This window comes from Bos indicus x Bos taurus, chromosome 10 (genome assembly GCF_003369695.1).
Source record: "Bos indicus x Bos taurus breed Angus x Brahman F1 hybrid chromosome 10, Bos_hybrid_MaternalHap_v2.0, whole genome shotgun sequence".
NCBI classification, from domain to species: Eukaryota; Metazoa; Chordata; class Mammalia; order Artiodactyla; family Bovidae; genus Bos; species Bos indicus x Bos taurus.
The window spans coordinates 32,131,110-32,154,897 of NC_040085.1; the positions used below are offsets into that span (position 1 = coordinate 32,131,110).

Consider the following 23,788-nt stretch of genomic DNA (forward strand, 5'->3'; position numbering starts at 1 on the left):
TGGAATTTGAATCAGTGGTATAAACAAGTTGCAGTCACTAAATATAGATGATCATCACAGTGAACCAAAATTCATAGTTGTTACGAAATGACAAATGACCACTAAAGGGTGACCTCACAGCCCATACACCAACATAATAAATTAATTATACAGATATATGTTCTTCTTCACTGCATCATTAAAATTCCTGCCAGCCCCTCACCAAACATTAGAAAAACGCAGTCTTGGAGCCAATCTGTTGAACCAGTTCCTCCACATAATACACTATAGAAAATAAAGTGACTTTTTGCTCATTTTTAAAGTTCATAAGCTTTTAAATTGTTTACAATGATGAAGGCAGACAACGAGGATATTTGAACATAATTAGAAATCCCTTGGGCTGGGGGCAGCACTGAGAACATAAGTTCATCTACAGTGCAAAAATCTGAGTCAACCTCAGGAAATGGAACTCAACAGGAAATGGGTTCTTTGGCAGTAAAGATCTGACTGGCCACTGTAGGATAGTCCCTCTGGCAGCTTGAGAGCCTAACTCTAGGATTTATGAAGTGGATAGGAAAAGGCTAGAAATGAAAAAGCAATTTATCTTTGCTAAACTGGGGCCAACTGATTAGGGCAGAAGTGAGCATCTTCTGTTTCCCAAGCAAATGGCTCAAACCTTTCCAGACAATCCATCCAACAAATTATATAAGAAATAAAGGGAAATGTAATCATTTAATCATACTGGTAAATTTGACAAACTGAATACTGAAATTTCTAATCCTCACCCACCACTAGTTAATAAATTGTTCACTAGAGTTATATCTATTAATATTTCCTGATATTTTCTGAATGATAATTATTCAAGTAGAAAATCATGATTGTGATTCTGATACTTGTTCATACCAATCCCTTATTGAAAAATCCAGACTTTCTTATGCTACATAAAGATACCAAAAAACCTAACCCCAAATGTGTATCATCAATTTGCAAATACATTTTTACTTGCTTGCTTTTGCTGAGCAAAAAGAAGGTAGGAAAACATCTAAATACATATGACCATGGTCACCAAAGGCAAAATAAGATAGTCTTTGAATGCATCTTTCAAACTTCTAACTTTATCCCAGAGACAACAGAAGCTAAAATATAAGATCTCAATTTCTCTTCTGCCTTCTGTTTTATATTCCAAGTTCTTGATATAAAAAGTTAAAGCCAAGAAGTCTATGCACAGATTCAGGAGAGCTCTGTTATTTATAAACAAGATGGCTCAACCACAGCATGTTATATATAACAGGACACAGACCACTGATCACATGGCTTTTTTGGTTGGTTGTATGCATCATCTACCCAGAGTTTATGAAAAGTTTGCACACAGATAACAAATGAAGGATCTGTCTTACAAAGACATTAGAAGGTTACAGAACAGGCTTAAATCTGATTGTTCTAATTTATATCCAATGCTCCACTCATTGGGGGAATTTTTTTACCCTCTATAGATAGTTTAAACAGAATTGCAATAGGTTTCTGAATTAAATACAGTGGTGCCACAATCAAGAGATAAGTGAACTCATTTTAGAAACTTGCCTTTGTAAAATGAAAGTATAATTTCAAAACCCAACAAAGCTAATCCTCACCATCAGAGGTGAGGATTGCAGGCTTTGTCACATCAGGGATAAATAATGAATACACTATCCTAACTCTTCTTGAGGTCTACAGAAACTTGACCTCAAGGAAAGAAAGCATTTCCATACCAGCAGAAATTTGCCGTAGAAATGGAAACTCCATAGAGAAATTTAATTTTTGGCTGAAACAGTAAGTGTAACATGAGGGGCATTTCCTTAAGAGAGACATATTAATAAAAGGTTTACTTTTTAGAAAACTTTCTCAACTGAAGTATACCACATGGTTTCTGAATTCCTCTTTAGCTGCAAGGGAGACTATCACAGATCATTAAAATCTTGTCTGTGATCCATTAGCTAAACCAAATTTTGGGGGAAAAACCAAATTGTAGAAGAGTTAATATATAAGAATGCTCGCCAACTGCTTGATGTGACTTCACTTTTCAGATGGATGGAGTGAAATGGGACAGATGATGAAGGGAAATGAGTTTTCTGGAACTATTAGCAGAATCAGACACTTGGGGTGAAGAAGCAATTCTTTAGTGTTCTGGAACATAAACCAGATTAATCTATGTTGTTTTTTTTTTTTCCCTTTTAAACATGTTTGCTAATTGAAAGAAATACTCCATTAAGGAATATTTTATTGACGTATGTGAATCTGGACATGGAGCAAAAGACCCTCTAACCCTTCCAGCTTTCAGCAAGGTCTCCATAATTTTGAATCAGTCTTCATTCCTGTCTTTATTCGTGATTGTTCCCAGGTGGAGGTGGAGCTCACAGTAACTGCCAGTTGAATCCAAATAACATCTGATTAGTTTCCTGGCTCCTGGCAATCTCTTCTATGATGCAGTGCTGTTGCCACACCAAATGGAGTTTCCGATACCGCTCACGAGATAAATGAAGGGGGTTGCCCCTCCTTTAGGAGAAAATAACAAAATATGTAAGTTTGAATCAAGTAATTGTAATATCTTTATTGTTTAAATTATACTGAACGTGTGAGATACTCTTGGAACTGGTGGAATCACCAGGACAAGGTTTTAAAAAGTATATTTTCCATTCAACACTGATCACTATGACCTGGATCAGTCACTTGGCTAATGAAGCAGACACCTACTCCTTGATTCAGAAAAATAGGTCAAGTATACCAGGTGACTAGTGGTAAAGAATCTGCCTGCAATGCAGGAGATTCAGGTTTGATCCCTGGGTCAGGAAGATCCCCTGGAATAGAAAATGGAAACTCAGTCCAATAGTCTTGCCTGGAGAATCCCATGGACAGAGGAGCCTGGCGGGCTACAGTCCATGGGGTCACAAAGAGTTGGATATGACTGAGCACGTATGCATTGTGCTGCTGCTGCTGCTGCTAAGTCGCTTCAGTCGTGTCTGACTCTGTGTGACCCCATAGACCGCAGCCCACCATGCTCCCCCGTCCCTGGGATTCTCCAGGCAAGAACACTGGAGTGGGTTGCCATTTCCTTCTCCAATGCATGACAGTGAAAAGTGAAAGGGAAGTTGCTCAGTCATGTCCAACTCTTAGCAACCCCATGGACTGCAGCCCACCAGGCTCCTCTATCCATGGGATTTTCCAATAAAGAGTACTGGAGTGGGGTGCCACTGCCTTCTCCAATGCATTGTGCTAGGAAAGACCAAATACATTTGGGTTTCCCTGGTGGTTTAGATGGTAAAGAATCTGCCTGCAATGCAGGAGACCTGGGTTCGGTCCCTGGGTTGGGGATATCCCCTGGAGAAAGGCATGGCTACCTGCTCCAGTATTCTTGCCTAGAAAATTCCAGGGACAGAGGAGCCTGGCGGGCTACAGTTCACTGGGTCACAAAGAATTGTACACTACTGAGTGACTAACACTTTCACTTTCACATACCATGGGCATTATGGGACCTCATTTAAGTCACCAGAAAGGTTTATAACTTGACGCAGTTCTATTCAATTTTGAGTTGCTAGCCTAAGTAGGTCTTTAATGGCTTTTTGGCCTCATCCAGTTTATTCAGTTTTGATTTCTGAACTTATAATGGTTGACATTAGGTGTGAGGTGTCACACTAAGCCCTCAAATTATATGCTGTTCCTCAGAAATATTTGGTTGTTATGTCTTTCTGACACAACAAACTTGCTGGTGATTAGCAAGTATTTAAATAAAAGTACTCCACACCAATTCTAAAGTCACACAGTTTGTAACACTGTATAACAACTAGTCCAAAATGACCGAAGTTTGGTTCTTGCCAATGATGGAAAACTGTGAGATTCTCAGCCTTGAGGCACTCACATGTCTCATCTGGTTGAGTTCTTTCATATCACGTAACTAATTTAAAAATTCTGCTTCTTCACACCTTCCTGGAACAACTCAGACCTATCTGCAATCATAAACTACTTTCACCACCCAGCGTTTTTCTTCCTGAATCCAAAGACCTTCTCTATACAGGTTAAAAGCTGTTACAATAAAAACAACTTCCTGTATGAACAAAGAAATTCCAAACCTCATTTAATAAGCCAATTCATATTGAGTAATACACTTCAAGAGAACAAACTTTCAGTTAAACAAAGAGAGATAGTTTACGGTAAGGGGATCTAACCTTTATCTAGATGTACTTTTTTTTTCTCATACCCATGGGTGGTACTCCAGTTGTTAACATCAGTGAAGGATATAGAAAATTTCAGGATTCTAAGTATTTTTGCTAATGCTTGGGAGCAAAGGGGGCTGACATAGCTGACTAATAAAAAGTTTCAAGTATGGCAATGGAAACTATGAATATCCATTTTAAACCAAGCTCCCTCACTGGACACCACAGATTTTTTTTCTTTTATTTATCAACTTAAACCTTTTAAGTAATTCTAAAGAAAGGCTGATTAAAAATAGTAGAGGTTTCAAATTTTAGGATGACTTGGGTCTAAATATTTTGGAGAAGTTATTACCCCAAATTTGTTTTCTGTGTTTTTTTTTGAGGCCTCCATGTGGCATACAGGATCTTAGTTCCCCGAGCAGGGATCAAACCTGTGTCCCCTGTAGTGGAAGTGGGGAGTCTTAGCCACTGGACCACCAGGGAAGACCCTACCCTCAAATTTTGGAGAAGCACAAAGTTGTTGAAAATTATTTGTTACATTTAGGATAGCATCATATTTAACATTTTCAACTTATAGCTATTTAAAATATCTCTCAATACGTAACACTAGCTTTTGTGTTTAAAGACCTGCTACCATCCACGTACAATAATTTGAGTAAAATTTAAAAAAACTTACTTCAGGCCAGGATCTGTTTCTCCATATTCATCTAAATAAGGGGCTGGATAGGCACAGCCTCTGGCTTTACCTTCAACCAGGACCACTCTACACTCTCTGATTCTGAAGGACGAAACAAACGACAGGAATATTAGGAAGTGCATGTATGCAAATGACAGGCACTGCATCAAGCTAATCTAGAAATGGCCATGGGTGTCTTGTTAGGAATTCAGTATAAAGATAATATAAACATAGACAAGTAGACTAAACTGTGTTTTGTCTAAATAAAAGAAAATGAACATTGCTATTTTTGTTGACGCTATGGGAAAGGATCCATGGATTTAGGGAAATGGGGTCAGCCAGTAGTACTGGCTAAATATACTGAAGAGAGGAAGGAGGCTGTCCTGTTTGAACCATAGGTACCCTGGAAAATAGTGGCTAGGGTTGTTTCTGCCCTCTTTCCTGACCTATGACCTGGAGGTGGGGGAGGGAACTTAACCAAAGAACAGAACCACATCTCCTAGTCTGATAACCCTGGGCCAGAAAGAAGGTCATCTATGGAAGTGTCATGCCTTTTCTGGTTAGAGCCAGCCTCTAAGAGTACACATTATAAAAAACCACTGCAATCTTGAAGATACCTGGGACTCTTAGAGCAGAGAAATGGAAAAATAAAAAATAATGTTTGTGTAGGGGTAAGTTCTCTACAGAGAAATGATTAAAATAAACGGTTGGAATAGGTAGTAGGTGACTTGCTGTAGATTCCCTAAAAGAAAATAGATGTTTGAACTTGGCTTCCATGCCCTTACTCCCCTTGTTCCAACAGATGCTGAGAAGCAGTGATTACATATTCCCCAGTGTGCGAGATGTTTGGGTTTATGTAAACAGAAACTATATTACATGGAGAGAGTGGAGAGAAAAAGCACACGCCATCGACTTTGAATTCTCTCTCTCTCAGGAACTTGCACTCTTCTTTCATAGATATGAGAGATTACTCGTCTGTTCTCAGTCATTTGCTAACATACCAGGGGAAACAATGGTTGACTGACAGAGGAAAGTGAAGAAAATTAAAACGTTCAAAGAACAATATAAAGTAACAATTACATGTCCTTTGAAAATGTAAGTTTTAAGACTCTGAACTCTTTCATTCTACCTGAGTTTTACACTATAGCAGAATAATCAATATAAAGTTTCATATTTAAGGTTTTCCACAAATAATAAAAATGTGAATAGATTCCTATTTTTTAACTACTAATTTTTAAAACTATTTCAACTGCATGTGAATAACAAGTCTATGCTCAAACTTCTGACAGATCATATCCTATCAACATACTGTCCTGCCATAATGGCCTCTAGACTTGACTCAAATTCCCTAAGTTAATTATGAAGCATCCTACTTACTTTAGGAAAATGCAGACTCCAGCACCACAGTGAAGTGCATGAAAAATGCAAGCTCCCACCTCTTCCCCATTCACCATTTCTTGGCAGCAAATGTTCTGAGAACATAGTATGGCTCCGCAGAAAAGACAGAGGACAGGGTGCTTTCGCTCGTCATCTGCAGACCGTGGGCACCTCAAAAGGGAAGAAACCATTTAATATGATGGAGAAACAATAAAAGCAAGATAATCAGTTAGCAATGAATATATAATATTTAGCAGTGTTTCAGATGTATTAGTGTTTTCAGCACTTGCAGCTTTGCAGTGAAGCAAGCTCTAAAAGACAAGGAAACATTTAATTAGATGATTCTTCTTTTAATATTTCTCCTTAAGACAACAAAAAGTCTTCTGATTAATCCATAGTAAGAAACTTTATTTTTGAATATGCAGGGTTCTGGTGATTTCCCATAGAGTCTGGCAATTAAATATGCCTTGAGATTGAGATGCATTTAGAGAATTGAGTCTTCATTTGACATGACTGATTTATAGCCAATTTCCCCCTGCTGGATTGGTTCAGTCAAGTTTGTGTCCATAATGCTGGTGCAATATGACTTTGAAGGTATATAACTGTGGCAGTTGTTTTAACCACAATTTTTAGTAAGGGTTTGAACACATTTCCCCCACTTTTTTGGAGTATTAAGATCTTTAGGCTTGAAAAGGGGAGACTGTAGTCTTTGAGTTGAGGCACCTTCCGACCCAGAAACACAGTCAAGTCTTCCGAAGGAAAAAGTAACAAAGTTGACTTGCTTGAACTAAGTAAGTAGTACTATGAGATTTGGCCATTTAACACAGTGGTATGCCAGATCTTTGCTATAAATGACCCCTAAGGGGTGTATCACTCTATATTAAAGTGATAATTGCTATCTCTGAAAGGGAGCGTTTTATATTCTTATCTGCTATATAATGGATATAAAGCAAACATCAATTTGCACAGCAAAAAATAAATGCAACCCCAGGAGAGATCTAGTGATGCCCACAGTTGGGTTAGAATAAAGAGCACCAACACAAATTTTCATTAGGGTATTTACAATTTATTCTCTGAAGTCCAGTGTCTTAGGCAAGATAAGAAAACCACCATTGTCTATACAGGAGCAGAGGGACTCTGTGCACAGGTATTCCATTCCTGTCTCCTACAGATGTGGGGATTAGTTTCACTTCCAGGATGTTGCTCTTTTTGGATAAAGCCAGCATTTTCTTTCACATTTAGCACAGAATGGCTGAACTCCATCCTAGAGAGTAAAATGGGGATGATGCCTAAGACATAGTCACTGAGCGGCCACACTTCTACCTAGAAATGATTCAGTTTTAATGAAAACTGGCAGTAAAAATAAAACTGGAAGACAGCATAATATTTATTTTCATTTTTACTTGAAACCAATAATATCTAATATCACCCAAGAGAATCTTCACTTGGATTAATGATTAACATTCTTCTCAGATCTTCCTAAGAGCCAACTGCCTGACACTCTTGAATGAAGCCAACATCTATTCACTGGACCTCTGTGGTACCAATGCAGCCCTAAGATTAGGACAATCACTGAATTTGGATCTGGGTGCAATCTTTGAAATCATCCAGCTAATTTTTCAAGGGCTGAGAGGTAAGTGATACAACCACTTCTTTAGTTGGCTGACCTTAGTCTGCATGAGACAAGCAGCAAGGAAGCTGATATTGAAGTAAATTCTAACTGGGAATAGAGGCTGAGCAATGGGCTGCCCAAGCTCCTTCTGGGCCAGTTATATCCCCTGGCTTTGTGACTCAAAGCAATAGTATAACTAAGTAAGACAATTTCGTTAGTCATCCTGTAGGGCTGTGATTCTCAGAGCAGGCCAAAGAAGGGCTCTTCAAGCCCTTAAGATGACCCTAAAATGCAATCTCTCCCTTTGGTTCCTTCAAGTGACAGCAAGTTATTTAACATATAACTAAAGACTACTAATAAGTCACCTTACAGATAGAGGCAGTTACCTGGAATTACTAATTGGTATCCTTAAATTTGAGAATTATTTATGTTTAGTGAGAGACCTAATTAAGTTTACAAAGAAGTTTAGTTGTTGCACAATGCTTGGGAATATTATAAAACACCCAACTGAGCTTTGGAATTTCTGCAATTTGGGGAAAGGACGCTTTGTTAATGGTACATTATCAACTGAGTCTTGAACAGGCTTTGATTTTCAGGCTACTGAGATTCTTGCCTTTTAATTATAAGTTACTACTAGTTTCATGTCTGATTTGCTATGGGTGTTGTGTGTAATGCCACTGGAGCATCAAGGATACATAACGGCATCAATAGTAACTTTGGCTCATTATTTTCAAGATGATGCATTATGATTCCAATATGAAATATTCAGACACCAATGGCTAAAGTAGATATGAATTTGATTTCTCCATTCAGTGACATTTCACTGGTGGTGTGCTGTTCTTTGGAGAAGGCAATGGCACCCCACTCCAGGACTCTTGCCTGGAAAATCACATGGACAGAGGAGCCTGGTGGGCTGCAGTCCATGGAGTCACTAAGAGTTGGACACAACTGAGTGACTTCACTTTCACTTTTCACTTTCATGCATTGGAGAAGGAAATGGCAACCCACTCCCGTGTTCTTGCCTGGAGAATCCCAGGGACAGGGGAGCCTGGTGGGCTGCTGTCTATGGGGTCACACAGAGTCGGACACGACTGAAGCAACTTAGCAGCAGCAGCTGTTCTTCATCTTATGCTAGTCAAATAACTTGCATCATATTAAAGATGGTAATTGCAAAATGAAAATTACTGTTACCTTTATAGAACATAATTTTATTATATAGAAATACGGGTTTAAGCTCATGATTTTCTCTTATAGAAGTAACAGGTAATTCACATATGGTATTAGCAATGACTATAATGTAACTTGTTTATACTGCTTCTCACTAGTCTTTATCAGACAGTATTTTTTTGATTTGGAAGTGATCAGTGAAAGGGAAGAAGATAAAAGGAAGTTTGAGAAACACTGCTTTAGAATAGTGTTTAATCTGATTGAGGTAGGAGGAACATGGTGCCAAGAAAGGAGTGTACTCCTCTTCCCAGTACCCAGACTTAAATCTGAATCACAGTGTTATCTGTTTTACTGTTATAATTACTGTTATATAATACTGGGCTTCCATGTAAGATTGTGTTTGGAAAAAAAAAAAAAAAGAGTTCTTCAGTGTTATTTCAGTGGATGAATATGGTCACCACAGTGTAATGCATGGAAAACAGTGTCTAAAAACACACGTATAAAAGATATTTCCAAGAGGGTTATTGCTTGTGAAGCTGAGAACAGTGTGGTTCCTCTACCAGAACAACTACTAATCTGGTAAGAACTGTCTGAAGCAATTATTTTGAGAACTGAGTCTGGACAAACATTTGCAGTGTCCAAAGGAATGCCTGACAGAAAAGAGGCTGGTAACTTTCAGTGAATTTTGGCATTTTATATAGAGATTACCATTCTTATCCTCAAGCTCCACAGCAGGTAGCTATGGGGGTGGCTGCCCGCAATCATGGTGCAGTGTGTTGCTGTTGCTGCCAAGGTGGACAAGAAGAACCTTGTCCTCAAAAAATTAGGGTTGTAAGCTTAATTTTCCCTGGCAGTTCACTGAGGGGCTGGCACAGGGACTGGCCATTGTTTCAACTCCCATGGGCTGAAGCAGATTTCTTGGTGATGATGATAGTAGAGAGGATTTAAAGAGGCAAAACAGTCTATATTTTTCATTCTCTTTTTTTTTTTCTTATTGGATCCAGGCATTTAAGGAAATCTCTGTCAGTCACTAGCTGACCACAGAGATAATGGAACAGAGATTCCACTTCCAGAACACACAACAATGAGTAGAGTCTTTGCAAAAAAGGCTTGGAAAAGACTAAAACAAACATAACTATAGCCTTTACCAAGCAACAATGGCAGTTCCTAGGATGGAGGGGTCTCTAATTTCCATAATTATTACATCACAATACTCAAAATGTCCCATTCTCAACAAAACTTACAAAGAAATGGAAAAGTATGGCCCACTCATAGGAAAAAAAAGAGATTGACAGAAATTATCCCTAAGGAAGCCCAACACACTAAAAACAAAGACTTTAACTCTCCTAAATATGCTCTTTGAAAGAAACCATTGATTAAAAAAAAAAAAAAACTAAGGAAATTAGGAAAATATATGAAAGAGTAGGGAATATCAGTAAAAGAAATTATAAAAAGGAAACAAATGGAAAAGTACAATAGCAGAAATTAAAAGCTTACAAAGGTGTTGACTAGCATATAGAAGCATGCAGAAGAATTAGTAAATTTTCAGTTCAGTTAGGTCACTCAGTCATGTCAAACTCTTTGCGACCCCATGAAGTGCAACATGCCAGGCCTCCCTGTCCATCGCCAACTCGCGGAATTTACTCAAACTCATGTCTACTGAGTCAGTGATGCATCCAACCATCTCATCCTCTGTTGTCCCCTTCTCCTCCCACCTTCAATCTTTCCCAGCATCAGGGTCTTTTCTAATGAGTCAGTTCTTTGCATCAGGTGGCCAAAGTACTGGAGTTTCAGCTTCAACATCAGTCCTTCAAATGAATATTCAGAACTGATTTCCTTTAGGATGGACTGGTTGGATCTCCTTGCAGTCCAAGGGATTCTCAAGAGTCTTCTCCAACACCACAGTACAAAAGCATCAATTCTTCAGTGCTCAGCTTTCTTTATAGTCCAACTCTCACATCCATACATGACCACTGGAAAAACCATAGCTTCGACTAGATGGACCTTTGTTGGCAAAGTAACATCTTTGCTTTTCAATATGCTGTCTAGGTTGGTCATAACTTTTCTTCCAAGGAGTAAGCGTCTTTTAATTTCACGGCTGCAGTCACCACCTGCAGTTTTTGAAGCCCCCCAAAATAAAGTCTGTTATAGTTTCCATTGTTTCCCCATCTATTTGCCATGAAGTGATGGGACCAGATGCCATGATCTTAGATTTCTGAATGTTGAGTTTTAAGCCAACTTTTTCTCTCTCCTCTTTCACTTTCATCAAGAGGCTCTTTACTTCTTCTTCACTTTCTGCCATAAGGATGGTGTCATCTGCATATCTGAGGTTATTGGTATTTCTCCTGGCAATCTTGATTCCAGCTTATGCTTCATCCAGTCCAGCATTTTGCATGATGTACTCTGCATATAAGTTAAATAAGCAGGGTGACAATATACAGCTTTGATAAAGTCCTTTTCCCATTTAGTACCAGTCTATTGTTCCATGTCCAGTTCTAAGTGTTGCTTCCTGACCTGCATACAGGTTTCTCAACAGGCAAGTCAGGTGGTCTGGTATTCCCATCTCTTTCAGAATTTTCCACAGTTTATTGTGATCCACACAAAGGCTTTGGTATAGTCAATAAAGCAGAAATACATGTTTTTCTGGAACTCTCTTCCTTTTTCCATGATCCAGCGGATGTTGGCTATTTGATCTCTGGTTCCTCTGCCTTTTCTAAAACCAGCTTGAACATCTGGAAGTTCATGGTTCACGTGTTGCTGAAGCCTGGCTTGGAGAATTTTGAGCATTACTTTACTATCGTGTGAGATGAGTGCAATTGTGTGGCAGTTTGAGCATTCTTTGGCATTGCCTTTTTTTGGGATTGGAATGAAAACTGACCTTTTCCAGTCCTGTGGCCACTGCTGAGTTTTCCAAATTTGCTGGCATATTGAGTGTAGCACTTTCACAGCCTCACCTTTTAGGATTTGAAATAGCTCAACTGGAATTTCATCACCTCCACTAGCTTTGTTTGTAGTGATGCTTTCTAAGGCCCACTTGACTTCCCATTCCAGGATGTCTGGCTGTAGGTTGGTGATCACACCATCGTGATTATGTGGGTCGTGAATATCTTTTTTGTACAGTTCTTCTGTGTATTCTTGCCACCTCTTCTTAATATCTTCTGCTTCTGTTAGGTCCATACCATTTCTGGCCTTTATTGTGCCCATCTTTGCATGAAATGTTCCCTTTGTATCTCTGATTTTCTTGAAGATATCTCTTGTCTTTCCCATTCTATTGTTTTCCTCTATTTTTTTGCATTGATCGCTGAGGAAGGCTTTCTTATCTCTCCTTGCTTTTCTTTGGAACTCTGCATTCAAATGGGAAGGTATTTCCTTTTCTCCTTTGCCTTTCGCTTCTCTTCTTTTCACAGCTATTTGTAAGGCCTCCTCAGACAACCATTTTGCCTTTTTGCATTTCTGTTGCTTGGGGATGGTCTTGATCCCTGCCTGTTGTACATGTCACGAACCTCCATGCATAGTTCTAATAATACTAATAATGGCTAACAACTTCCCAAATTTGTTGAAATATATGAGTCTGCACATCCAAAAATCAAACTGAATTACAAGCAGGATAATTTCAGAGATCCACACTTAGGCACATTATAACCAAACTGTTAAAAGCCAGGACAAAGAGAGAAGTTTGAAAGCAGCCAAAGAGAAGCAACTTATCCCATACAAGAGATCCTCAATAAAATCAACTGCTGGTTTCTCATCAGAAACCATGGAGGCTAGAAAATAGTATGATGATACATTTAATGTGGTCAAACTAAAAAACTATCAATCAAGAATCTGATATCTGGCAAAACAATATTTTAAAAATAAGGAAGAGAGGCGGTCCTAAGATGGCGGAGGAATAGGACGGGGAGACCACTTTCTCCCCCACAAATTCATCAAAAGAACATTTGAACGATGAGTCAATTCCACAAAACAACTTCTGAATGCTGGCAGAGGACATCAGGTACCCAGAAAAGCAGCCCATTGTCTTCAAAAGGAGGTAGGAAAAAATATAAAAGATAAAAAGAAAGACAAAAGAGGCAGGGATGGAGATCCATCTGGGAAAGGCAGTCTTAAAAAAGAGAGAAGTTTCCAAACACCAGGAAACACTCTCACTGGTGAGTCTGTGGCGAGCCTTGGGACCTCAGAGGGCAACATAACTGGGAGGAAAAATAAATAAATAATTAAAATCCACAGATTACGTGCCCAATGGTAACTCCCAGCAGAGAAGCAGCACAGATGCCTTCATCCGCCACTAGCAAGCCGGGGCTGCATTGCTTAGAGTAAGGACCGGGCATGAATGCCCTGAGGGCAATCTGAGGGAACTAACTTGAGATAGCAAACCAGAGTTTGCTATCCCATGAAAAGCCCTAACCTAAGACACCACCAGGCCTGCTCACAGAACAAAGGACTGAGCAGAGCTAGCTGGTTGTGGACCAGCCCCCGGTTGGCCCACCCCCCAACCGGAGACAGGTAGGCGAGGGCAGCCAGAGCTCGAAGAGGGCAATCGCGGCCCCAGAGAGGCATCATCTACCAAACTGCAAGCAGGCTTTGTTGCTAACCAAGACTTCTTGGGATTCTGGATGGTAAACATCCACTGGGAGGGTTGCAGCCAGAGATCAGCTCCCCAGAAGAGACACACGGCACACCTGAGAAGATGTGCTGGTTGTACACCCAGAAAATGGAGCGGCAGGGACGGGGAAGGTGATAAGTCACAGGGACTGCGCATGCTAAACACCTGGTCACCTGAGCTGCTCGGACCTGGGAAGGGCACAAAACGCAGGCCCAACTGATTCTGCACCTTTGCGGAGTACCTGAGTACCTGAACCTGAGTGGCTTAGACCTGGGAAGTGCATACAACCCAGGGCTGGCCTCAGACAGTTCCTGGCAGAGCAACCTAGAGCCTAAGCAGTGTAGACAGGGAAAGCACACACACCGTGAGCGCGGGCAAACCCAGTGTGGCCGGGACACTGCGAGCACATGCCAGTGTTATTTGTTTTCAGTGTTCCTCACTCCCCAAGCACAAGTGAGCCTAAAAAAGTGTCCACCACTGCCCCCTTGTGTCAGGGAGGAAATGAGACACTGAGGAGACCAGCAAACAGAAGAAGCTAAAACAGAGGGAACCTCCTTGGAAGTGACAGGTACAATAGATTAAAACCCTGTAGTTAGCACCAACTACATAGGAAGGGGCCTATAGATCTTGAGAAGTATAAGCCAGATCAAGGAACTATTTGAAAATGAACTGACCCCACACTGTCCACAACACCACCAGAGAAAGTCCTAGATATATTTTTACCATTATCGTTCTTTAAATTAAAAAGAAAAAAAAACCTTAAAAAAATTTTAAGTCCTCTATTACTCCTTTAATTTTCATTTTGATAACCTACTTTTACTTTGCAAAAAAAAAAGACTCTATTTTTTAAAGCAAACTACATATATATATATATATATATATATATATATATATTATAATTTTTGTGACTTTGTTTTTTTCTTTAATATTGTATTTTTGAGACTCCAACCTCTACTCTAGATTTTTAATCTTTGCTTTTTGGTATTTGTTATCAATTTTGTACCTTTAAGAACCCAATCTTCAGTACCCATTTTTACTTGGGAGCAAGATTACTGGCTTGACTGCTCTCTCCTCCTTTGGACTCTCCTTTTTCTCCACCAGGTTGCCTCTATCTCCTCCCTCCCCCTTCTCTTCTCTACTCAACTCTGTGAATCTCTGTGTGTTTCGGAAGGTGGAGAACACTTATCGAACTGATTACTGGCTGGATCTGTCTTTCTCTTTTGGATTCCCCCCTTCCTTCCCCTGGCCACCTCTGTCTCCTTCCTCCCTCTTCTCTGTATAACTCCATGAACATCTCTGAGCGGTCCAGACTCTGGAGAGCACATAAGGAAGTGATTACTGGCTAACTTGCTCTCTCCTCTTTGATTCCCCCTCTTCTCCTCCCGGTCACCTCTATCTCCCTCCTCCCTCTTCTCTTCTCCATGTAACTCTGTGAACCTCTCTGGGTGTCCCTCACTGTGGAGAAACTTTTCATCTTTAACCTAGATGTTTTATCATTGGTGCTATATAGATGGAGAAGTCTTGAGGCTACTGTAAGAATAAGACTAAAAACCAGAGGCAGGAGGCTTAAGTCCAAATCCTGAGAACACCAGAGAATTCCTGACTCCAGGGAACATTAATTGACAGGAGCTCATCAAATGCCTCCATACCTACACTGAAACCAAGCACCACCCAAGGGCCAAGTTCCACAGCAAGATATACCACGCAAATTCTCCAGCAACACAGGAATGTAGCCCTGAGCTTCAATATACAGGCTGCCCAAAGTCACACCAAACCCACTGACGTCTCATAACTCATTACTGGACACTTCATTGCACTCCAGAGGGAAGAAATCCAGCTCCACCCACCAGAACACTGACACAAGCTTCCCTAACCAGGAAACCTTGACAAGCCACCCGTCCAACCCCACCCACAGCAAGGAAACTCCACAATAAAGAGAACTCTACAAACTGCCAGAATACAGAAAGGCCACCCTAAACACAGCAATATAAACAAGATGAAGAGGCAGAGAAATACCCAGCAGGTAAAGGAACAGGATAAATGCCCACCAAACCAAACAAAAGAGAAAGAGATAGGGAATCTACCTGATAAAGAATTCCAAATAATGATAGTTAAAATGATCTAAAATCTTGAAAACAAAATGGAGTTACAGATAAATAGCCTGGAGACAAGGATTGAAAAGATGCAAGAAAGGTTTAACAAGGACCTAGAAGAAATAAAAAAGAGTCAATATATAATGAATAATGCAATAAATGAGATCAAAAACACTCTGGAAGGAACCAACAGTAGAATAACAGAGGCAGAAGATAGGATAATTAAGGTAGAAAATAGAATGGAAGAAATAAACGAAGCAGAGAGGAAAAAAGAAAAACGAATTAAAAGAAATGAGGACAATCTCAGAGACCCCTGGGGCAATGTTAAACACCCCAACATTCGAATCATAGGAGTCCCAGAAGAAGAAGACAAAAAGAAAGACCATTAGAAAATACTTGAGGAGATAATAGATGAAAAGTTCCCTAAAATGGGGAAGGAAATAATCACCCAAGTCCAAGAAACCCAGAGTCCCAAGGTGGGACAGGATAAACCCAAGGTGAAACACTCCAAGACACATATTAATCAAATTAACAAAGATCAAACACAAAGAACAAATATTAAAAGCAGCAAGGGAAAAACAACAAATAACACACAAGGGGATTCCCATAAGGATAACAGCTGATCTTTCAATAGAAACTCTAGGCCAGGAGGGAATGTTAGGACATACTTAAAGTGATGAAAGAAAATAACCTACAGCCCAGATTACTGTACCCAGCAAGGATCTCATTCAAATATGAAGGAGAAATCAAAAGCTTTACAAACAAGCAAAAGCTGAGAGAATTCAGCACCACCAAACCAGCTCTCCAACAAATGCTAAAGGATCTTCTCTAGACAAGAGACACAAAAATGTTGTATAAACTCGAACCCAAAACAATAAAGTAAATGGCAACAGGATCATACTTATCAATAATTACCTTAAATGTAAATGGGTTGAATGCGCCAACCAAAAGACAAAGACTGGCTGAATGGATACAAAAACAAGGCCCCTATATATGTTGTCTACAAGAGACCCACCTCCAAACAAGGGACACATACAGACTGAAAGTGAAGGGCTGGAAAAAGATATTCCATGCAAAGAGAGACCAAAAGAAAGCAGGAGTAGCAATACTCATATCAGATAAAATAGACTTTAAAACAAAGACTGTGAAAAGAGACAAAGAAGGACACTACATAATGATCAAAGGATCAATCCAAGAAGATATAACAGTTATAAATATATATGCGCCAACATAGGAGCACCGCAATATGTAAGAGAAATGCTACCAAGTATGAAAGGGGAAATTAACAATAACACAATAATAGTGGGAGACTTTAATACCCCACTCACACCTATGGATAGATCAACTAAACAGAAAATTAACAAGGAACACAAACTTTAAATGATACAATAGACTGCTGCTGCTGCTGCTAAGTTGCTTCAGTCATGTCTGACTGTGTGACCCCATAGACGGCAGCCCACCAGGCTCCCCTGTCCCTGGGATTCTCCAGGCAAGAACACTGGAGTGGGTTGCCATTTCCTTCTCCAATGCATAAAAGTGAAAAGTGAAAGTGAAGTCTCTCAGTCATGTAAGACCGTCAGCGACCCCATGGACTGCAGCCTTCCAGGCTCCTCCGTCCACGGGGTTTTCCAGGCAAGAGTACTGGAGTGGGGTGCAATACAAAAGACTATTTAGACCTAATTGATATCTATAGGACATTTCACCCCAAAACAATGAATGTCACCTTTTTCTCAAGTACACACGGAACCTTCTCCAGGACAGATCACATCCTGGGACATAAATCTAGCCTTGGTAAAATCAAAAAGATTGAAGTAATTCCAAGCATCTTCTCTGACCACAAGGCAGTAAGATTAGATCTCAATTACAGGAGAAAAACTATTAAAAATTCCAACATATGGAGGCTGAACAACACGCTGCTGAATAATCAACAAATCACAGAAGAAATCAAAATATGCATAGAAACAAATGAAAATGAAAACACAACAACCCAAAACCTGTGGGACACTGTAACAGCAGTGCTAAGGGGAAGGTTCATAGCAATACAGGCATACTTCAAGAAACAAGAAAAAAGTCAAATAAATAACCTAACCCTACACCTAAAGCAACTAGAAAAGGAAGAAATGAAGAACCCCAGGGTTAGTAGAAGGAAAGAAATCTTAAAAATTAGGGCAGAAATAAATGCAAAAGAAACAAAAGAGACCATAGCAAAAATCGACAAAGCCAAAAGCTGGTTCTTTGAGAGGATAAATAAAATTGACAAACCATTAGCCAGACTCATCAAGAAACAAAGGGAGAAAAATCAAGTCAATAAAATTAGAAATGAAAATGGAGAGATCACAACAGACAACACAGAAATACAAAGGATCATAAGGGACTACTATCAGCAATTATATGCCAATAAAATGGACAACTTGGAAGAAATGGACAAATTCTTAGAAAAGTACAACTTTCCAAACTGAACCAGGAAGAAATGGAAAATCTTAACAGACCTATCACAAGCATAGAAATTGAAACTGTAATCAGACATCTTCCAGCAAACAAAAGCCCAGGACCAGACGGCTTCACAGCTGAATTCTACCAAAAATTTAGAGAAGAGCTAACACCTATCCTACTCAAACTCTTCCAGAAAACTGCAGAGGAAGGTAAACTTCCAAACTCATTCTATGAGGCCACCATCACCCAAATACCAAAACCTGACAAAGATGCCACAAAAAAAAAAAAAAAAAAGAAAACTACACTAATGAACACAGATGCAAAAATCCTTAACAAAATTCTAGCAAACAGAATCCAACAACACATTAAAAAGATCATACATCATGACCAAGTGGGCTTTATCCCAGGGATGCAAGGATTCTTCAATATCCACAAATCAATCAATGTAATATACCACATTAACAAACTGAAAAATAAAAGCCACATGATTATCTCAATAGACGCAGAGAAAGCCTCTGACAAAATTAAACACCCATTTATGATAAAAACCCTCCAGAAAGCAGGAATAGCAGGAACATACCTCAACATAATAAAAGCTATATATGACAAACCCACAACAAACATTATCCTCAATGGTGAAAAATTGAAAGCATTTCCCCTAAAGTCAGGAAAAAGATAGGGTGCCCACTCTCACCACTACTATTCAACATAGTTTTGGAAGTTCTGGCCACAGCAATCAAAGCAGAAAAAGAAAAGGAATCCAAATTGGAAAAGAAATAAAACTCTCACTGTTTGCAGATGACATGATGCTCTACATAGAAAACCCTAAAGACTCCACCAGAATATTACCAGAGCTAATCAATGAACATAGTAAAGTTGCAGGATATAAAATCAACACACAGAAATCCCTTGCATTCCTATACACTAATAATGAGAAAACAGAAAGAGAAATTAAGGAAACAATTCCATCCCCAATGCAACAAAAAGAATAAAATACTTAGGAATATATCTACTTAAAGAAACAAATGACCTATATATAGAAAACTATTAAACACTGGTGAAAGAAATCAAAGAGGACACTAATATATGGAGAAATATACAGTGTTTGTGGATCAGAAGAATCAATATAGTGAAAATGAGTATACTACCCAAAGCAATCTATAGATTCAATGCAATCCCTATCAAGCTACCAACAGTATTTTTCACAGAACTAGAAGAAATAATTTCACAATTTGTATGGAAACACAAAAAACCCCGAATAGCCAAAGCAATCTTGAGAAAGAAGAATGGTGCTGGAGGAATCAACCTGCCTGACTCAGGCTCTACTACAAAGCCGCAGTCATTAAAACAGTATGGTACTGGCACAAAGACAGAAATATAGATCAAGGAACAAAATAGAAAGCCCAGAGATAAATCCATGCACCTGTGGACACTTTATCTTTGACAAAGGAGGCAAGAATATACAATGGATTAAAGACAATCTCTTTAACAAGTGGTGCTGGGAAAACTGGTCAACCACTTGTAAAAGAATGAAACTAGAACACTTTCTAACACCGTACACAAAAATAAACTCAAAATGGATTAAAGATCTAAACGTAAGACCAGAAACTATAAAACTGCTAGGGGAGAACATAGGCAAAACACTCTCTGACATAAATCACAGCAGGATCCTCTATGACCCACCTCCCAGAATACTGGAAATAAAAGCAAAAATAAACAAATGGGACCTAATTAAAATTCAAAGCTCCTGCACAACAAAGGAAACTAAAACAAGGTGAAAAGACAGCCTTCAGAATGGGAGAAAATAATAGCAAATGAAGCAACTGACAAAGAATTAATCTCAAAAATATACAAGCAATTCCTGCAGCTCAATTCCAGAAAAAAACGACCCAATCAAAAAATGGGCCAAAGAACTAAAAAGACATTTCTCCAAAGAAGACATACAGATGGCTAACAAACACATGAAAAGATGCTCAACATCACTCATTATCAGAGAAATGCAAATCAAAACCACAATGAGGTACCACTTCATGCCAGTCAGAATGGCTGCTATCCAAAAGTCTACAAGCAATAAATGCTGGAGAGGGTGTGGAGGAAAGGAAACCTTCTTACACTGTTGGTAGGAATGCAAACTAGTACAGCCACTATGGAGAACAGGGTGGAGATTCCTTAAAAAACTGGAAATAGAACTGCCATACGACCCAGCAATCCCATTGCTGGGCATATACACTGAGGAAACCAGAATTGAAAGAGACACACGTACACCAAAGTTCATCGCTGCACTGTTTATAACAGCCAGGACATGGAAACAACCTAGATGTCCACTGGCAGATGAATGGATAAGAAAGGTGTGGTACACATACACATTGGAGTATTCAGTTCAGTCACTCAGTCATGTCCGACTCTTTGCGACCCCATGAATTGCAGCACGCCAGGCCTCCCTGTCTATCACCAACTCCCGGACTTCACTCAGACTCACATCCATCGAGTCAGTGATGCCATCCAGCCATCTCATCCTCTGTCATCCCCTTCTCCTCCTGCCCCCAATCCCTCCCAGCATCAGGGTCTTTTCCAATGAGGCAACTCTTCACATGAGGTGTTCAAAGTACTGGAATTTCAATTTTAGCATCATTCCTTTCAAAGAAATCCCAGGGCTGATCTCCTTCAGAATGGACTGGTTGGATCTCCTTGCAGTCCAAGGGACTCTCAAGAGTCTTCTCCAACACCACAGTTCAAAAGCATCAATTCTTCAGCATTCAGCTTTCTTCACAGTCCAACTCTCACATCCATACATGACCACTAGAAAAACCATAGCCTTGACTAGACGGATCTTTGTTGGCAAAGTAATGTCTCTGCTTTTCAATCTAGGTTGGTCATAACTTTTCTTCCAAGGAGTAAGTGTATTGGCTGTAATCACCATCTGCAGTGATTTTGGAGCCCAGAAAAATAAAGTCAGCCACTGTTTCCCCATCTATTTCCCATGAAGTGATGGGACCAGATGCCATGATCTTAGTTTTCTGAATGTTGAGCTTTAAGCCAACTTTTTCACTCTCCTCTTTCACTTTCATCAAGAGGCTTTTTAGTTCCTCTTCACTTTCTGCCATAAGGGTGGTGTCATGTGCATATCTGAGGTTATTGATATTTCTCCCGGCAATCTTGATTCCAGCTTGTGCTTCTTCCAGCCCAGTGTGTCTCATGATGTACTCTGCATATGAAAGGATACCGAAAGAGGAACTCCCCAGGTTGGTAGGTGCCCAATATGCTGCTAGAGATCAGTAGAGAAATAACTCCAGAAAGAATGAAGGGATGGAGCCAAAACAAAAACAATACCCAGTTGTAGATGTGACTGGTGACAGAAGCAAGGTCCGATGCTGTAAAGAGCAATATTGCATAGGAACCTGGAATGTCAGGTCCATGAATTAAGACAAATTGAAAGTGGTCAAACAGGAGACGGCAAGAGTGAACATCGACATTCTCGCAATCAGCAGACTACAATGGACTGGAATGGAGTATTACTCAGCTGTTAAAAAGAATATATTTGAATCAGTTCTAATGAGGTGGATGAAACTGGAGCCTATTATACAGAATGAATAAGCTAGAAAGAAAAACACCAATACAGTATACTAACACATATATATGGAATTTAGAAAGATGGTAATGATAACCCTGTATGTGAGACAGCAAGAGAGACACAGATGTATAGAACAGTCTTTTGGACTCTGTGGGAGAGGGTGAGGGTGGGTGATTTGGGAGAATGGCATTGAAATGTATATTATCATATGTGAAACGAATTGCCAGTCCAGGTTCGATGCATGATACAGGATGCTCGGGGCTGGTGCGCTGGGATAACCCAGAGGGATGGAATGGGGAGAGAGGTGGGAAGGGGGTTCAGGATGGGGAACACATGTACACCCATGGCGGATTCATGTCAATGTATGGCAAAACCAATACAGTATTGTAAAGTAATTAGCCTCCAATTAAAATAAATAAATTTATATTAAAAAATAAAAATAAGGAAGAAATTAAGACATTTCCACACTAGTTCACTGTTAGCAGATCTGTCCTACAAGAAATTCTAAAGAGACTTCTTCATGGTAAAGCAAAAGAACACAAAAGGTAACTTGAAGGTAAAAAACAGATAACTGGTTAAGGTAAAAAAAGCTATCATAAAAGCTAATATTATTGTAATTTTTGATACAAAATCCTTTTTGTTTCCTGTATGATTTAAAAGGCAAATACATAAAACAATCATTAGAAATCTATGTTAACAGGCACACAGTGTATAAAAATGTTAAGTCTGTGATTTCAACAACACAAAGAGGGGAGAAAGAATCAGAAAGAAAGAGAGTTAATGTATGCTATAGAAATTAAGTTGGTATTAATTGAAACTAAACTTGGGTTGTTATCCCTATGGACACCCAGCAAAGTTGCAGGGTACAAGATCAACCGACAAATATCAGTTGTGCTTAAATACATCAGCAATGAACAATCCAAAAAGGAAATTAAGAAAATAATGTCATTTGTAATAACATTCAAAACAATAAAATACCTTGGAATAAATGCAACCAAGGATGGAAAGTCTTGTACTCTGAAAACTACAAAACATCACTGAATAAAAGTAAAGAAGGCATAAGCATGGAAGGCGTCCATGCTCATGGACTAGAAGACTTAGTACTTACTGTTAAGAAGGGAACACTCCAGAAAGTGATCTACAGATTAATGCAACCTCTATTAAAAAACCTCAATTAAAATCCCAATTGCCTCTTTTGCAGAAAAGAAAAAGTCAGTTCTCAAATTCCAATGTAATAGCACATGACCTCCAAGTAGTCAAAATAATAACGAAAAAGAAAAACAAATTTGGAAAGCTCTTATGTTACAATTTCAAAACTTACTTCAAAGCTACAGTAATTACAATGATGTGGTACTAGGGTAAGGACAGACATATAGACCAATGGAACAGAACTGAGAATCCAGAAATAAAATCAAATATGACCAACTGATGTTTAAAGTAGGTGCCAGAGTATTTAATGAGAGGGCAACAACAGTCTCAAAAAATGATGCTGGGACAACTGGAAACCAGATGAAAAAAAGAATGCAGTTGTACCTCCTACTTTATTCAAAAAATTAATTAAAAATGGATCTACAGCCAAAATAGAAGAGCTAAAACTATAAAATTATTTGGAAAAAACATAGGCATATATCTTCATGACTTCAGATTTGGCAACAAATTCTTATATCAACAGTATAAGCAACAAAAGAAAAAAATATAAAGTGGACTTTTATATATCAAAGGACATTGTGAAGAATATGAAAACAAATGGAAACTTTTATAGGTGATGGATAAGTTTATGGCTCTAATTATAATCTCACAGGTGTATATTTATTTCCAAACTTACCAAGTTTGTATACATTAAATATGTACAGCCTTTTGTGTATCAATCATATCTCAATAAAGTGGTTTTAAAAAGTAAAAAAGAATATGAGAACAACTTACAGGAGAAAATATCTACAAATTAAAGTCTGGTAAGGGTTTAATACTCAGAAAATAAAAGGAACTCTTAAAACTCAACAACAAAAGAAACAATTATAAAATGGGCAAAAAACTTAAACACACATTTCTTCAAAGAACATATACAGATACATAACAAGAACACACAAAAA

At 39.0% G+C, this 23,788-nt stretch overlaps 1 protein-coding gene and 1 long non-coding RNA gene across 2 annotated transcripts in view; one reads left to right on the forward strand and one right to left on the reverse strand.

The window, feature by feature from the left end:
* Positions 1-17: 17 nt before the first annotated feature.
* Positions 18-23,788, reverse strand: part of UBR1 (ubiquitin protein ligase E3 component n-recognin 1) — a 154,643-nt gene continuing 130,872 nt past the window's right edge. Inside the window, exons 45-47 of the mRNA XM_027553667.1 lie at positions 6,220-6,390; positions 4,843-4,944; positions 18-2,511 (exon numbers count right to left, since the gene is read on the reverse strand). Of these exons, the coding sequence (XP_027409468.1) occupies positions 2,370-2,511; positions 4,843-4,944; positions 6,220-6,390 (415 nt within the window). The 3' untranslated portion in view covers positions 18-2,369. The remainder of the gene's footprint in view (positions 2,512-4,842; positions 4,945-6,219; positions 6,391-23,788) is intronic.
* On the forward strand, positions 2,450-8,261 carry LOC113900164. The gene is made up of 3 exons (XR_003513074.1): positions 2,450-2,535; positions 5,645-5,937; positions 7,693-8,261. It is a non-coding gene; the product is annotated as an uncharacterized LOC113900164 (long non-coding RNA).